The 18,517-nt window shown below is 44.2% G+C and overlaps 1 protein-coding gene across 5 annotated transcripts in view; it reads left to right on the top strand.

Annotated features, from left to right (window-relative positions):
- The window catches only part of FLI1 (Fli-1 proto-oncogene, ETS transcription factor), a 120,938-nt gene extending 111,395 nt beyond the window's left edge, over positions 1 to 9,543 (top strand). For all 5 annotated transcript variants that reach the window (XM_059930063.1, XM_059930061.1, XM_059930065.1 and 2 more), the window contains 4 exons: positions 2,778 to 2,843; positions 4,509 to 4,568; positions 6,446 to 6,493; positions 7,557 to 9,543. In XM_059930063.1, coding sequence (XP_059786046.1) covers positions 2,778 to 2,843; positions 4,509 to 4,568; positions 6,446 to 6,493; positions 7,557 to 8,086 — 704 coding nt within the window. In that variant the 3' untranslated portion in view covers positions 8,087 to 9,543. The remainder of the gene's footprint in view (positions 1 to 2,777; positions 2,844 to 4,508; positions 4,569 to 6,445; positions 6,494 to 7,556) is intronic.
- Positions 9,544 to 18,517: the final 8,974 nt, after the last annotated feature.

The following is an 18,517-nucleotide window of genomic DNA, read 5'->3' as shown; positions in this document are numbered from 1 at the left end:
TTAGAGAAGATGCAAGAGAGGATGGAAGCCTCCGGTAAACTAAGGATTGAGAAGAAACACTGATTAGAAAACTCTGAGTCAGAGATATTATCAGTGCAGTAAGTCAGAAGTCAAGTCAGAACTTCAGATAACACACACCAATTCCTGGAACTTAGCGATTTGCTTTTTCTCTTTCATGAATTTGTCACTTTCTATTCCACTTTCTGTTCCGTTCCTGCTAGATTCATCTCCTTCCCCCGGCACCCACCCCATCCATCCATCCTACACATCACCACGAGCTGCACTCTCCACCACACCCTGGGATCATGGTATTGCCACCTGCCCCAAGCCTCTCCTGGTTTCCATGGCCTGTAACCCAGAGCCATTAAGCTGGCTGAGCGGCCGTGGACCTGGCCATGAACCTGGCCTCGGCCCTCTCTTCCGTGTCCCCCCGCTGCTGTCCCACAGCCCCACGCGTGGTTCCCCGCATCCGACACGTTCACATCTCACCGCTCACTTCCGCCGTATGCCCGCCGGGGATGCACACTCTCTCCTCCCCAAAGAGGCCTCACTCAAGTCACCCCAGGCCCAGTCACACTAGCCTCTCCCTCCGTCACCCCCAGTATCTCCAGCACTCCTTTGGTACATGACCCGTATTTCTTCACAGTCTGTTATCGTCTCCTATTTAAAGGCAAGCACTGGGGACTTGTGTCATATTCGTTCACATCCACTGTATAGCCACCAAACACACAATACATGGCAGAAATCAGTCCCAGATAAATTGCTGGAGGCCTAACCAGCATTCCCCTCCACCAAAGAGAAATCCTGGAAGAACCCAGCCTTTCCTCGAGGATACCCCAGCCTCGCACACACTCTGCAGACGCCCGCAAGACAGCCCAGAAGATACCCATGAGAACCTACAACCGCATCCCCAGCTTGAAAACAACTTAGGTTCTTTGTTTGTTTTTGTTTTATTTTGTTTTTAAGCAAGCACAAGAATCTATTTGCAGGAGGAATTGTGAGAAAAAAAACAAGTCAAAGAAAAATAAAAACAGACGACTCAAACGAGCCGAGCTTTGTCTCTCTTTTTTGCCCCCTTCCCTCCCCTTCCTCCCATCTGCATCCCCCTCACTTTCTGTTTTGCTTTTCATGCCAATTGCTAAAGACTGTAATTTTAAAACTGCACTGGCTTTTCCAGAGCCAGGAGGAATGTGCATCCGCACGTGGATTTTTCCACAAGGAAATCATTCCTGTCTTTTGGTTCCTCTTAGCCAGAAACAACAAGAACAAGCCATGGGACCAGCCGGTCCGTCTTTGCAGTTCTCATTCTAATTCGTTTGAGAGGCTCAGAAGGGGCGGAGGGGGATGGTTTGCGTTTCACCCCGCCTGACCGTTGTTTGCTGAGGTCTGTGCTCCATTTGTTCAGATGTTTTTTATGGTTTCTTTGTTGTCCATGGAAAGACTTTGAAAGTCATCATTCTGTATCCTTAAGCTCTTCTGCTATTCCTGCTCCGTGTCTCAATGGGACTCACACCATGAGAAAGGAAAACAGGATGTTTCCAGCCAGTCGGTTAAGCAATTTCTGAACAGGGTTAGGGAGGCATGTGTATTCTTTCAAGAAAGGGGTTGGGATCACGAATGTTCCATGTCAATGGAGTGTCCGCCAAGGCGATCTGGAAACCTCTCTGCACTTCCAGGCAGGAAGCATCTCTCCAGCCCCTCGTTTCTGGTTCCAGCCACACCTCTGGCCTTTTTCCTTTCTCTGTGGTCATTACCCAGCCCTCTTCACTATCAACAGAAAAGCATGAGAGGCCGAGGAGAGCCCAGATGTGCCCACACATCAGTGTGCTGGAGTGAAGGGCTGGAGCCGCCACCAGGGTCCTCACGGCCGGGGCTGTGAGACAGTCTGCCCGTGAGCCTTTAATCTGGACATGACCCATCTCTCCAGAGCTGCTTAAAGGGCTTTGCTATACAGCTTCGGACATTTTTTTCTTGCTAAACTTAGATGATATTTGTAGAATGCCTTATAAGATGCTTCACATATGCTGTCTCATTTGATCATTACCTGTCTCCATCCATTCTGGTTGCTGTAACAAAGTACCATAGTCTGGGTGGTTTACAAACAAAAGAAACAAACTTCTCACAGTGCTGGAGGTTGGAAGTCTGAGGTCAGGGTGCCAGCATGGTCAGGTTCTGGTGAGAGCTCCCTTTTGGATTGCCGACACCTGACTTCTTTTTGTGCCCTCATATGGCAGGAAGCAGGCAGACATGCTACCTCTGTGACCTCTTCTTATAAGGGCACTAATCCCATTCATGGAGGCTCCACCCTCATGACTTAATTACCTCCCAAGACCCCCACCTCCCAGTACCATCCCACTGAGGGGATTAGACATCAATGTATGAATTTGCGCAGGGGACACAAATATTCCGTTGATAACATCAGCACAACCCTGTAAGGTAGGTAAATCATGTAAATTTTTATTTCCATATTTTAAAAAATTGAGGCCCAAGGATGTCTGGATTCATCCAAGGTCTCACAACAAATGGTGGAAGGACAGAATTTGAACCAGCCCTATGACTTCAAATTCAGGGTTCTTTCCATTACTTGGGCTCCCAATCAGTGTGTCGATGTTCCTTCCGTTCATTCCCCTTTGCCCCAGGGGAAGGGTACACTTCTGGAATTTAGTGATGCTTGAAAAGTTGTTGCAGAATTCTCCAGGACCCTGAACGATAATCTTCATGCAACCTTTCTAAAGAGCAGGAGATGCTGATGTGCCTCTATTTGTTTTTTCCATTAGACCCTTCCTATGACTCAGTCAGGAGAGGAGGATGGGGCAATAACATGAATTCTGGTCTCAACAAAAGTAAGTAAACGTCACTTTATTCTTTGGGAAGAAAACCTTTTTCTGAGGACGGGGTGGAGAACAGAGTCATAAGATAAAGGAGGATAGGAGTGAGCATTTTGTTTTCCTACTTTTTGAATGGCCATCAGAATTAATTGCCAATGTAGGACCTGTCAGTGATACCTAGTTCTGGAAAGATATGGGATTTTCACTCAGACCTGTGAGTTTTGTTTCATTGCATTTGGCTTTAGAATTTTCGAAGTTGGAAGGTTTCTCTCATGACAAGGTCTGTATGAATGAAAAATCACCAGATTCGGACTCTGTCACTTAAGTTATGATAATGACCCTCTATGGCTTTGCTTTTCTAATTGTCAAGATGTAGTTATACCAACATCTCTACCCCAATTTCATGAAAGGCTGAGAGGGAGGATAACCTGATGAGGGGATGGTAGGGGTCTGACACATCAATTTGTGTTGAAATCTGACCCAAAATCTCCCATTAAGGGAGTAGCGGGAAAGACTGACTCATGTGGTCCTGACCCAGAATGTGTCAATCTTGCTATCTCTAGGAAGTAAAATATCAAACACAGAAATGGATGGTGAAGGGAATTCTTTCAAGAAAGAGGTTGGGACTAAAACTAATGCCAGCAATAACCACCATCCCTTTTAATAATATGCATTATTTGTTTACTCTGCCCCCAGCCCTTGGCCCTATGGGGTACACAGTGTTGAATCAGACATGGACCAATCTCTCAAGCAGGGGAGAAGAGTCATGCGCACATACAACTCTTTCCCTCTGGGCGGTATCAGGAAGGCCAAGTGGACCTGGGGCCATATGATTTGGCTCTGCAAGGAGAGGCAGGATTTGGACCCACAGAGGTGGGGAGGACTGGGCCTCCCAGGAGAGGCGGGGCCAGGGAAAGACATCAAGGTTGACGTGTCTGACAGTCAGGAGGACTTGGGCTCCTGGGGTTTAGGATGCACGAAGGGAAATACGTCTGGAAAGGTAAGGAAGGGGACACAAAGATGCCAGGAAGATAGACCTCAATGCTTTAGTTGACAGTGAGTCACTAAGGTTTTTGGATGGTGGGGTGTAGTGATTTAGGGAGATGAAACTGGCTAAATAACGTTTGATGGGTCGATGGGAAGACAGAAGTGGCAAGCACGCCAGTCAGATGAGTCTGTAGACGGTGCAAGAAGCAACGCAGCTCTAACATGGAGACATGATGACAGGGGTGGAAAGGGTGTACCTAAGAGATGCCATGGAGGGGAGCTCACAAACATGGAAACTCAGGAGCAGGTGACCTGTGCTCAGATGTCACCTTCTCCTTCAGGACCTTTCTAAATTTTCATTAAAAATGAAATCCGCAGCCCTGATACCGTTAGACACGATCTTCTACATACTTACTGCTAATGATACTGTGTATCATTGTCTTCCCATTAAAACGTAAGTTCTAGCAGGAACCACTGGTTCAGTGCTGGGTTCTCTAGTATCAAGAGCAGTGCCGGCACAGAGTAGATTCTGGATAAATATTTATAAAATAGAATGAATAAATGAGTAGCGTGAGCGAATGAATGAATGAGAAAGCACATTTGTCCTCCTTCGGGGGGGGGGGCGTTGGACGAGGTGTTCCCCTCCCCTCGTGGAGAATGGCCCCACTTACCGTATTTCTCTTCTTGCTGCAGGTCCCCCCCTTGCAGGAGCACAAACAATGAGTAAGAATACCGAACAGCGGCCCCAACCAGGTACCTGTCCATGATGTGCGAACCCTCCTTTGCTTCCTATGTGGCCATTGGTCCCACATGGTCAGCGGAGGAGGATTTAGACAATATACGGAATTTGTGTCTTTCATAGAATCCTATATTTGACACTATAATAGATCTGTGAATTGGGTACCTGACACTGGAATCACATAGAGACTCGTGGAATATCAGAGGTGAAAGGAACCTAAAGAGTAAAATGCCTCATGTTGTAAAATAAAGAAACTGAGGCCCAAAGAGGTGAAGTGATTTGCGAAAAGCCACACGGCTGGTTTATGGGAGAACTAGAGCTACCATCCCAGACTCTCAAGTTGCTTGACCAAACGTTCCCTGTGGTGGATCTACTTAACAATTAAGGCAGAGGAACTGTTAAAACCATGGAATTGGAGACTCTTAGTATGGGAAGGGAGCCTAGAGACATCTAGGTCTACAACATCCTCCGTAACATCTCAGTCTTATGATTACCTCACCTCCACTTGAATACCTACAGCAACGGGGAGTTCACTACCTGGCTAGGCTCAATTCCACCATATGAGTCAAAGTCCCCCTCCCTGTATCTTCCATTCGAGCTTCCCAGTTTGCCCTCAGGAGAGGTCTTCCTCCCATTCTCTGTGAAGGTCCTTCATGTATCTGAAGACAGCTGTTGTGCCCCTTCCAAGCCCAGCTTGGTCTTCTCTGTGGGACACAGCTAAGACTGAGCTCCAAACAAGCCACCGCTTTGGGATGGACAGACATTGTTTTCCATCTGCACTGAAGATAAGCGATAGAAAGTTGACCTACATTTCCTCAGGAAGGCTGAGAACTTGCTGACTGTGAAACACAAGTCAGACAGAGAGGACTTGACATAGGGGATTTAAAGAATCCCCAACAACAACGAAATTAGACATTACCTGCCCAGAATATTTTAGTTGTCATACCGTGTGGATAAAAAGGGGTAGACTAAGAGGGCTTAAAAGGACTCTTCAAGTTAATTTGTGGTTGTAAGCAAAACCCCCAAAATCATGTCGATTTTTTAAATTACAAGTAAAATTATGAAAATTGTAAAGTATCAAACGTACGATAGCATGGCCAAGTTGCGATTCAGCTCTCTACCGTGATTCCCTCGCCTGAAATAAAGAAGATAAACCTCACATAAGTCAATATGGCAAAGATTTCTTTTATGGCTAAACAATCACATAAGTTTTAAGCAAACTGAGATATTAAGAATAATCATTTTATAGCTAAAATCCAAATTCTGGTTGGTGTTGACATTTCCAAGCTTAAAATCAGAGACGGTTATACTAGAAGGGAACTGGGGAATCCAGGAACCCAACCCATCATTTTGCAGATGAGAAAACCGATACCCAGAGATTGTCCAATGAGTTATTTAGTTTATAACTTTGCTGGGCTAGAACCCAGGCTGCTTGATTTCTGGGCATGTGTTTCTGCTACATCAGAAAAAGAGAGACGTGTAAAGTTGTCAGTAATAGTTAGAGCTATTAAAGTCCAGTCATCATTAGGCTTCTTTAAGCCCATTTAATAAGCCATACTTCACCTTATTCATGACGACTGAATATTAGCTAGCTCCCTTCCAAGTGGTTTTACTATTCTGTTTTAGGTAATGACAGCATTACCTACAAATTTTAGACACCAAGTATGAAAAAATGATACTATTTCACGTTATTTCTGTAATTACGGGGATAAAGACCGTAACTGGTCAAGATCTTTGAGGTGTGCAAAAAAAGGCAGTGCAGTTTTCTGAAATCAGGCTTTCCTATGATATTGAAATAAAAGTGTAAACCCTTGGGGTATTGTCATTGTTAATGCTGTTGTTTCTATATTTTTAATAACAGTGAAGCAAATTTCCTTTCTTGTTTCCTTAGATCCATATCAGATCCTGGGCCCGACCAGCAGTCGCCTAGCCAATCCCGGTGAGTTTCCTTTGACCTGAGAGGTCGTCTTCCAGAATGTTCCATAGCTTTGTGAGGTCACAGGGACCTCTTAGGTGTCCTCAGTTCAGACACCTGACCTGGGAGTAGCATGTACTTCTTTCCTTGAAATGTTCGAGCCCTGTTTCTCTGGTGCACGCAGGAGAGGACAGGACTTGTCATGGTGGTGATAATGTCAGTTAGCTGAAGATGCTTCTGGACCACAAACATTTTAGCCCTGTGTCTCTGCACTGAGGTTGAGATAAGTTTCAGTAGGGAAAGATGGGGGGTGGGAGACCAGGAAACAGTTCCAGCCAGCTCACGGCAATCTTCCTCACGCAAGTGAATACGTATTCCAAAGGCGCTTTAGTCCTGACTTTAGAAAGTATTGCAGCGTTATCTGGCTACGTGAAAGAGGTTGCAGCTAAAATAAACTTGACAGTGTATTTTAAGGGTTTGTGATTAAACTAACTCTCAAGCGAGTTCTAAACGAAACTCACCTCCTGTGTGAGCTAATAGGCCCTTGCAATAGTGAGACGGGCACCCAGGGAACTCCTGCGGCCCGTGTCTCCAGGCCGTCCCTGCTCAAAAGGCTGGGAAGCCACCAGCTCCCTCTCCTCTTGTTTCCTCTCTGCCCAACTTCTTCTCTGTAGAACTTAGAGCCAAGAGCCAAGCACGAGGGCTAAGGAGCAGTCCAGGTCCCATCAGCCTAAAGCGTTGTCACACCTTCCCCCAGGGACTCTGAGGGACTTTAGCACTGAGTAAAGAGAAGACAGTGATTCAGGCCTTTATAGAGGAAGAGAGTCAGTATCTTGCCCAGAAGGGTGGGGAGTGGCTCGCCCAAAACCACACAGCGGGTTCTGGGCGAATGTCACCTGGCCCAGGGCAGATTATCTTACCATCTAACCTTGCTGATCTCGCCAGCGTCAGGGGCCAGTGGGCTCTGACCGTAAAAAGAAACCAAGGGATTCTTACCCAGGGTGAGAGGACCCTTGCACTTAGGAAATTAGGTTCTGACTTCCCAGGCTGAGCCTCTGTTTCCTCCTGTGTGCCTCGCTGCCTGCAGGGAGCGGGCAGATCCAGCTGTGGCAGTTCCTTCTGGAGTTACTGTCGGACAGCGCCAACGCCAGCTGCATCACCTGGGAGGGGACCAACGGGGAGTTCAAAATGACGGACCCCGATGAGGTGGCCAGGCGCTGGGGGGAGCGGAAGAGCAAACCCAACATGAATTACGACAAGCTGAGCCGAGCCCTCCGATACTACTACGATAAAAACATTATGACCAAAGTGCACGGCAAGAGGTACGCCTACAAATTTGACTTCCACGGCATCGCCCAGGCTCTGCAGCCGCACCCCACTGAGTCGTCCATGTACAAGTACCCTTCGGATATCTCCTACATGCCCTCCTACCACACCCACCCGCAGAAGGTGAACTTTGTCCCTCCGCCCCCGTCCTCCATGCCGGTCACTTCCTCTAGCCTCTTTGGAGCAGCGTCACAGTACTGGACCTCTCCCACGGGTGGCATCTACCCCAACCCCAATGTCCCCCGCCACCCAAACACCCACGTGCCCTCACACTTAGGCAGCTACTACTAGACGCTTCATCACCGGTGGCCTTCTCGCTGAAGTCCCCTTCCTCACACTTCTTGTTGGACATACGTGGCCTTGAAGAGAAAACGAAACTGGATGCTCTTTCTTGTTGGATAGAACCTTTATACCTGTTCTTTAAAAACGATTCTTTTTTTTTTTTTTTTTAAACGTTGGTAACTCCTGCTTCCTCTACCTTGAACAAAGAGATGGATAATTCCATGGGCCAGTATGCCAGTTGGGAGTCTCAATCTCCTGTCAGCCTACGAGTTGAATATTTAGATTACTGGAATAGTTGTGTCATGGGTCTGGGAAAGAAACTGTAGATTTATATTTTTAGGACCAAAGCAGTTACTTATCGACACACGGGTCTCGTCTTGGACCTTGAAGGGTTCATATGATAAAGAATCATGGACTTAACCAGTTACGCTCTGGTTTGAGACTTAGTGAAAATAGAGGCAGGAAGCTTATCATCTTATCTTAGGAAGACCTAACTCAGTGGATAGCAAACTGGAACATTGGTTGTAAGGCTAGTGAAGTTTTCACCCAACTGGAATTTCAGAGAAAGAACAAGTGTGTATTTAAGAAGCCACGGGCATTGCAAAATCTTTCTCAGTGGGCAGTAAATATGCACTAGGCTGACCATTCTCTCTGGAAATAGTCAAGATATGAACTAAGAAATGTTAATGCAAATGCAGACATTCCTGAAAGCCAGAGAGTTAAATATCTTTTTTTTTTTTTAAATAATGACAGTGGGTCCCAGAACTTTGAAAAGTCCTAGGGATTTCTAAACACAAACAGATTCGCAAGTGCTGTGCGCTTGTCAGATCGGTCCAGGGTCCACCAACCAGAAGGCAACTTACTGTATAAATTATGCAGAGTTATTTTCCTATATCTCGCAGTATTAAAAATAAATAATTAAAAAGTGAAAAAGAGTAAAGAAACGAGTTGACCTCGGTCACAAATACAATGTTAACTATCAAATCAGTTGCTATTTTTTTTTAAATGTAATTTGTACATCTTTTGTCAATCTGTACATTTGGGCTGTTTGTATGTTTTTTATAGCTGGTTTTTAAAAAAGCATAATGTGACTTATTGCGGAAAAGAACACAGGACGTTCAAGTCACTGACTTACTAGAAAGAGAATCACTGGTGTTGTTATTTAACAAGTGAGCAGAAGCAAATCAAGGCAAGCTCTTTAAACCGTTCCTGCTTTGGAGATGTTTGTAAATAACCGAACTGCAGCAGTCATAACTTGGAAAAGAACAACCAAACTTTCCCTTGTGGATACAAGGGATCTTCCTGCCTTATATATGCAATATATTTTTTAGATATTAAAATATATATAATTTTGCAGGTAATCATTGACTTTTTTAAACTATATTAAGTGTTAAGCTGACAACTGTCAATGAAGACTATGTTGTACAATAATTTGACTAAATAAATTGTGCCTTTTTCTCTCAGAACCAAGGACACCGTTTTCTTATTTACAACCAGCATTCTCTCCCCTGCCCGCCTCAGGTCCAAGGGTTTTCCCAGGGGAAGTTTCCTATTGACCTCTTCTGACACCATGAAAACTTTTTCACATGTACATACAGCAGAAAGTATAGGCTCAATGTGGTTTTTATTGTTGTTTGTATTAGTCAGGGTCCTCCAGAGAAACAGAACCAATGGGATTTATTTGGAGATTTATTATGAGGACTCGACTCATGTGATTCTAGAGGCTGAGAAGTCCCCCGGTCTGCAAGCTGGACACACAGGAAAGCCAGTGGTGTGTAATTCTAGGCAACCAGGGAAGCTAGCTGATGGTGTAAATCCCAGTTCAAGGGCAGGAGAGAAGTCCCAGCTCAAGCAGGGAGCCAGGGGTGAATTCCTCTTTCCTCTGCTCTGTGCTCAGACCCTCCGTGACTGGACGAGGTGCTGTGGCCGGCGTTGGAGAAGGGAGTCCACTTCACTGAGTCCACATGTTCAATGCTAATCTCATTCCGAAACACCCTCACTTACATACCCGGAAATACTGCTTAATCTTGGCCACCGTCAAATTGATACTTAAAATTAACCTTCCCGTTGTGGATAATGTTTTTTTTTTTAAATATTATTTAAATCTTCCTCCAGCCTAAAAGGGTTTTATAGGATGACAGCCAAGGCCGTGGATAGTCTGTGTCCAAGAACCAGAACAAAGCAATCATGTCCATCCAGGATAGACGTCATGCGTTGGACTTCACTCTTGCATCCACTGAGCACCTCAAACCCAAGTGGCCATCCCCCTGATACTCCAGCAAAGAATCAGATGGCCCAGCTGCCTCTGGTCCTGTACCAGGAGCTTATGGCCCATGCGGATTTTTAAGATCTCTTTTCTTCCCAAGGAAGAAACCTGCCTCAAATCGTTTCACTGTTAGTTAGCTCATTTTCATTTCCTCTATTTTATAATGAAAATCAACGAGGTTTGGAAAGTCCTTGATGTTGTGAGAAATTAGACTCACAACATTGGTCACCCTGTAATCTTCCCTGGGTGACAGTGAGTACCTTCTAGACAATTTGTCTACCTAAACGAAAGGAGACATGTTCCAGTTACATTTTTTAACTTGCACCCTGCCATTAAAAAACGTAAGCAAATATTCTCAATGTATGCACATTAATTTATAAAGATATATAAAACTGTTACATTATTATTATCTACCTTATAAAACAAACACAAAATAAAAAAGTTTAAAGAGTGATATAAAAATAAATTGTAACTGAAATTCTAATGGTTTCTTCCTATTTTCATTGTATTGCATATCTCCCACTGTCAACACTCAATAAGAATGTTAGTCTTTAGAGGAATAAGTATGTATGTATACACCTGTATGGGTTTTCTAGTGGACTTCTAAGAAAGAAGAAAATAAAAATTTGATATAAGTGGCCTAAGCATAGAAAGAGAAATGATAAAGGCCAGGGATGTTTAAGAATTGTCTAGCTGGATTCTTTTGCAAATCTTTTTCTCAGCCAAGTAATTTTCCCATCAATTTTGAAATCTGCTAAGTAGTCATTTGGGGAAACAGAGGCACATACTTCCGACTGCTGTGAGAAGGATGGGAACTTCTGACTGCTGTGAGAAGGATGGGATGCTGAGACCCTGGGGAGGTCACCCTTTTAAGAGGTTTTCTTAATATGCCCTATTCAAGCACTGGCTAAGACCTTTACAAGGTCTTAGAACTTTGACCAAATATTGCCCCTAGAATTCATCCCCCCATGATTTATTCCACATTTAGGAAGCTGGTCCACTCATAACAGGACCAGGACACCATTTCTTCCTTAGAAGCATTTGTATGGAGTGAGGGCTGTCAGTTAGTCCCTGTAATACTCAGGTTTAGGGTTTGCTAACTTACTCCAAGGCAGCCAGCTGACTCGTCACAGAGGACAAACAGGATCTTGACCATCCTGGCTGCCAGCCCAATCTTCCCCCCACTCAACCATTCTGTACTGAGGCCATGACGTGCATTCAGTCTAACAAACAGGGCACGCCAAGCAGAGCGGAGCTTGGCAAGCCTGTGGGCAGTTCTAATGGAAATCCTCTTCCCCACAGTTTAAGACGCCACTCAACAGCCCTTTTGAGCAGGCAGTCATTTTGTGTGTGTGTGTGTGTGTGTGTGTGTGCCAAAAAATATTGTTGACTCCCATGCAAGGGAAGCTATATTTTCAAATCTGTTGTTTTACAACATTGTTAATGGTCAATGACCACTAGGAATGTAATAACACCTAAAATGATCATTATTTTATTAAACCAATGACATGTACATGCAACTGAACCATCTATGTGTACAACGTTTATTTAGGCCATGAGTAATGCACAAAGTGTGGGCCCTCACACAAGTTATCACTAGTTTAGACCAAACGAGAACATGAGGTTCCAGAACTCCCAGGTGGAAAAGAACATTTGACTGCCCTAAGCCAAGGAGCTGCCAGGCCAAGGCTAAGGTTGGTGAGGAAATTAGAAAAAAGCAAAACAAAACAACGTGCAGTGCTTTCTTTAAGTGGTCTAGGGGCTTGGTTTCACACTCTACTTCCTCTAAAATCTATTATTAACACCCATTATGTAAACATGTTACCTTAGAAACTATTGAAGAGGTACCACTTTGGGAAGCAACCCTTGGGCAAGGCTCTTCTGCTGCTGAGCCCTGCTCCACACCTAGCGGGGGAGCTGCTCCCCACGCCCCCAGGTCTCCCTTTCATCAACAGCAGTGATGAGGCAATAAATGGTGCTTAGTCTCTTTGGAAGGAGAGGGGAGACAATAAAGAACTGGAATGGGGGGCAGGAGACGGGGTCCTGGTGCACAAACAGAGGCTTCAACTCTTCTTATCGAAGAAGGACTTTGAGTTTTGCAAAAAGCACACTGGCCACTTCACTCTACAGAAAAGCTACTGAAATCGACACTGCATTCCTTCACCCAGGGAGTCTGGCTGAAGGATTCTGAAAGGTCGGCTGATTTCAAGACTACAAATCCCAGCCTCCCTTGGGGGACGGACACTTCTGAGAGGAAGTGATTTAGCCAGTCAAACCTCTAGGGTTTCAGCCAATTGAGAAAGGGGATGGAGGGAAGCTTTTAAAAGGAATGTCTGCTCAGCTCACACGCCTGGGGTCTGTCTCCCTCTCTCACTCTTACTTGGCCTCCTCTCTAATTGTTTCAGTCTGTCTGAGCTGGTAAATTCCTAAGCTCATAGTCAATTTACACTTAGCTTAAAAGCTCTAGGGAGAAACAGAAAAAGTTTCCAGGGAGACCACTCACCTACCATTGCTCAACTAACCCTCTGGATTTTAACTGTTACCTCATGTGTTTTCTTAGTGGGAGGAGAGAGGCAATTTAGGCAGATAAATGAGCAGGGATGTAACTCCAGAGGTCCTGGGTTCAAATTCTGGCCCTTCCACCTACTGGGCAACTTATCTGCACCTATGAACTGGGCAGCTGAGTAATACCTCCCGCAAGAGTTCCTGTGAGATATTAGATGACACACATGGAAAACCCTTTACAAAGTACTGTACAGGAAATATATATGCATAAATTAAATCATGTATATAATATAAAATGTATATATATATATATATATATATATAATATATATATATATATATATATATAATCACTGTTACCTGTTAGTATTTGCTAGGTTTCTCCAGGAACTTTTATTCAGTCCTTGGTAACCAGAGAGCACTCTGGGGGGTGCAATACAGTGTAGGTTTTGTTTTACAGTCAGAAAGGCATTTTCCAAATGAGTGAAAAGTGGGAGTACATTGGATTTTCCCCAACCCCGGCTCTCGCCACACCCCACTTGGCCTCCTGCCTTTCACTGGTTCTGTGTACCCCTAAAGCCCAGCAGACCAGGCTTTCAAGCTGCAGAACGCTTGGAAATGAGATTGTTGTGAAGGAATGCTAAAAATGCACTTTTGTCAGAAATGCTGTGTTGGGTTTTCAAATCAGCTAAGAAATAGAGGCTGGGAGCTGGGATTTTATGCCTAGTAAGCTTGAATCCAGATTTTTTTTGCAGACCCAAAGAGCCTGTAAGCTCCAGGAGAGAAGAGCCTCTGTTTCGTTTGCTGCCTTCCTGGCCACACAGCAGTTAGTCAGTAACTATATGCTGAGTGGATACGTAAAGAACAGGGATGCAGTCAGCGAGGTCTGGACATAAGCCCAGCATTTCCACCTCCCTAATTATAACTACTGTCTTTGAGCTTGACTCCCATCTGTAAAATGAGGATTATAGTCACAACCGCACAATGTTATGACAGGAATTAAGTATGAGATTGTAAGTAAAAACGCTGTGTATGTTGAAAAGAACGACAGAAATGCCAGATACTGTCTTGGTTGATGAGCAGTCCCTCTTTATCATTCAAGACTCTGTCCTGGTCTCTTCTCTCTCATCCTAAGACAGAGGAGTAAATCGTACTCCTCCATTCTTTCACATATTACAAATATACCTTTTTAACTTAAAAAGTTACAAAAGCTTGAGACAGTCACAAACGTATAGAAAAGTTGGAACTGCACAAAGAACATTTTTAGGGAACCGTTTGAGAGTGAGTTGCCAACCTGATGCTCTATCACCACCAAATATTTGAGTGTGTATTTCCTATAAACAACAACGTTCTCCCACGTAATCTGGGACAATCATGACAATAAGAAAATAAAGATGGACAAACAACCACATAATCCTCAGGCACCACTCACGCTTCACTAGTGGCCCCGTTATGTCTTGTCTTTTGCAAAAGGATCTCATCCAGAATCACATATTGCATTTAATTGTCACGTACCTTTAGTCTGGGACACTCCCAACTTTCCTTAACTTCCAGGACTCTTGACAACTTTGAATATTATAGGCCAGTTATTTTGCAGAATGGCCCTCAATCTGGGGCTGTCTGGTGTTCCATGATTAGACGTAGCCTAGGCATCTCTGACATCACAGAGTTGGTGCTGCTGCCTTCTCCTTGCCTCTGACAATTGCAGTGAACCCCAGGATTGATGATGTCCATTCTGATGATATGATTAGGGTATGGTGTCTGCCAGGCTTCTCCACTGTGAAGTTACTCTTTTCCCCTTTGTAATTAATAAGTATTTTGTGGGGAGGTACTTTGAAATTAAGCAAATATTCCATTCATCATCAGATTTCAATGAATTCATTCATTCATTTTATATCTCCAAAGACTGGTGTTTTCCTATTTTATTCAGTGGGTATGACAGTTCTTACAATTATTTATTTTGATGATTACATTGTCCCCATGGGAGGTCATTCAAGCTGGCCTCCATGTCCTTTGATGTGTTCCCCTCAGTCTTTGAGCACTTTCTTGCTTTCTCCCCCAGTTACATATTTGGGGCTCCCTGTTTCAGCTCTGGAGTCATTCATTTCTCCAAAGATCACTGGTTCTGTTTAGTGGAAAATGATATTTAGAAGCCAATATCAGGGTGCTGGGTGTGCTCATTGCTATTGCAATGTTTTTGCTCCCAAGGCCTCTCAAGTGGACAGAGCTAGGAAGCCTATGTGTATATATGCATATACATCATGTATACATACATAGACTTTTATATACATACGTGCGTTGTGTGAATCAGAGTTCTCCAGAGAAACAGAACCAAGAAAAGATAGATAGATAGATAGATAGATAGATAGATAGATAGATAGATAGATGATAGATAGATAGATATAAGAAGAGATTAATTATAGGAATTGGCTCACACAATTACGGAGGCCAAGAAGACCCACAGTCTGCTGTCTGCAAGCTCAAGAACCCATAGTGTAATTCAGTCCAAGTGAGTCTAAAGGCTTGAGAATGAGAGGTGGGTGAGGCCAATGGTGTAGGTCCCAGTCTGACTGTGGAAACCCAAGAACAAGGAGCACCAACGTCTGAGGGCAGAAGAAGGTGGACATCTCAGCTCAAGTAGAGAAAGAATTCACCCTTCCTCCCCCTTTTGGTTTCACTCAGTCCGTCTCTGGATTGGATGGTGCCCACCCACCTTGGCGTGGGGGGATCTTCTTTACTCAGTTTACTGTTTCAAATGCAAATCTCTCCCAGAAACACCCTCACATTCACACCTGGAAATAATATTTTGCCAGCTATCTGGGCATTTCTTAACCCAATCAAGATGACACATGGGTCTTCCCTGGTGGCGCAGTGGTTAAGAATCCGCCTGCCATTGCAGGCGACACAGGTTCAAGCCTTGGTCCGGGAAAATCCCACATGCCGTGGAGCAACTAAGCCCATGCGCCACAACTACTGAGCCTGCACTCTAGAGCCCGTGAGCCACAACTACTAAGCCTGAGCACCACAACTACTGAAGGCTGCGCGCCTAGAGCCCGTGCTCCACAACAAGAGAAGCCACCGTAATGAGAAGCCCATGCAATGCAACGAAGAGTAGCCCCCCCTCACCACAACTAGAGAAAGCCTGTGCACAGCAACAAAGACCCAACACAGCCAAAAAATAAATAAATAAAATAAATAAACTTATTTAAAAAAAAGATGACACATGGAATTAACTGTCTCATATGCATAGACATTTATATCTATAGTTATTTCTATATCTATACACATATCTCGAAAGCCTGGAGTTGACTCAGATGCATCTATTTCCAATCTAACACCACAAGACCCACCCCAGTTTTTCTCCCTTCCCACATTTGTTATTCTCTTGTTCGACGAGAAACATGGTTTCCATTACGCATAATATATACACTTACGTATCAATCTTTCTGCATGTAACCAGTCTCCTATCTCTGCTGCACCCCACCCTTCCCCCACGTGAACCCTGCTGTGGTTCTCAATTCCCATCCTGGCCACCCCCACTGCATGGGCACCCTCCTTACCCTACACCAGGCCACGCCTCCATATGGATGCCTTCCTCTCCCCATTCAAGCTCTGAAATCCTGGGACAGGCCTGGGACTGTCTGGCTGGGACTCCCTCCTATCTGGGACTCCACCCTCAACCCGCTCAAACCTGACTGCTGTGACAGCTGCACCCCTGTCCCCCCCATGGATGCTCTCTTTACTCCGCTCGGGCACAAACACCACACTCCAGGACACTCCATCTGGTGCCCCGTTCAGGCCCTGACACCACTGCACTGATACTGACCTTGCTCTGCTCCACTTGTGGCCTCAGGAATAAATATTTCAGGATGGGAAGGAAAGGGGAAGAAAGGAAGAGGAAAGAGGGAAAGGAAGGAACGTGGAAAAAGGGAAGATCCATGAACACACGGTGAAGACTGCACGCATCTCATTGGTATGTGTATGTGGTGGACGTGGTGGGGACAAGGGATTACAAGATTCATTCACTTGTGGTTTTTGCCTGTCTCTGCATTCTCGCATCCAAATGTGTGTGTGTGTGTGTGTGCACAAAAGGGCATGCACACACACACACACACACACACACCCCTGCACTTTTCACGGTGCAGAATTGGAGAACAGTTAGAGAAAGGAGAGAAAGGGATGGAAATTAACTAGGGAGACTACAAGTTAGGAGCTAGTTGGGAATGGGGGATAGATGGAGAAAATGACATTTTAAAATTGTGTGCTAGCTATTTACCATACCTAAGACATGGAAACAACCTAAGTGTCCAGTGACAGATGAATGGATAAAGAAGATGTAGTACATATATACAATGGAATATTACTCAGCCATCAAAAAGAATGAAATAATGCCGTTTGCAGCAACATGGATGGACCCAGAGGTTATCATTCTAAGTGAAGTAAGTCAGACAGAGAAAGACAAATATCATATGATATCGCTTATATGTGGAATCTACAATACGACACAGATGAACATATCTATGAAACAGAAAAAGACTCACAATCATAGAGAACAGACTTGTGGTTGCCAAGGGGGAGGGGGTGGGGGAGGGAAGGATTGGGAGTTTGGGATTAGCGGTTGCAAACTAGTATATATAGGAAGGATAAACAACAAGGTCCTACTGTACAGCACAGGGAACTATATTCAATAGCCTATGATAAACCAGAATGGAAAAGAACATGAAAAAGAATATATATATATGTGTATATATATATATACACATATATATGTATATATATATATATATATACATATATATGTGCATATATATATGACTGAGTCACTTTGTTATATAGCAGAAATTAATGCAACATTATAAATCAACTACACTTCAATAAATTTTTTTTTTTAATTTTGTGCTGGGTATCCAGGGGAACAATTGGAAGCAGGAGGAGGGACAGGATATGGCTGGTGAGTGTGGAAAAGCAATGCTCTGGGATATGCCGTTAATGTTTTCTGATAGAAACGGAGGCAAAAATGGCATGACTTTTTATTAATTTTGGTGTTGGGGCAGTGCTGAGACACAGCAATTTGAGACCCCAGAATCTATTTGTGTTTGAAGATCTGTGTCCTTCATTAGACTATAAAGACATGAAGGGCAGGAACTGTGTCTAATTCTTTCTTTTTATTCCTAGCACCTAGCAAGTGCCTGCCTTTATAGAAGGATCCGATACATGTCTGTTGTTTGTCAAACTGCACCTGCTGGACAGAAATTGTCCAGGCCCGCTTGCCCAGCAATTCTGAGAGGCAGGGTGGGAGCCTCTGCTCTGCTTTGTTACAGTTAACCCCAGAGATACATGTATAAAATAAAAAACATGGAAGACACAGTTAAAGTATAAGACCAGAGCACTGTTATAATTTGCTGGCAATTTCTACCGAGTCAGTGTTTGGTGCCAATTGGTTTCCCCAGAAGATGCAGTATTTCTTTCCCCATTGATTATTACGGTGCCCGGAGGCCCTGGTTTTCAGAAACGTCTAGTCAAGCATCACATATATTCTAGGAATACTTTCCAGACATCCCAGCTCTTCCTGAAAACTTCCCTTCTTTTGCTCTTTCTCTGTCTTTTTAGGACCTTCTACTTACCTAGCATTTTTCTGAGTAACGCAAAGTTTGGTCTTTAAAAAATAA

The sequence above is a fragment of the Balaenoptera ricei genome, chromosome 8 (assembly GCF_028023285.1).
Source record: "Balaenoptera ricei isolate mBalRic1 chromosome 8, mBalRic1.hap2, whole genome shotgun sequence".
Lineage (NCBI taxonomy): Eukaryota > Metazoa > Chordata > Mammalia > Artiodactyla > Balaenopteridae > Balaenoptera > Balaenoptera ricei.
Note: the sequence above shows the minus strand (reverse complement) of the source record. Positions and strands in the feature narration are given on the sequence as shown.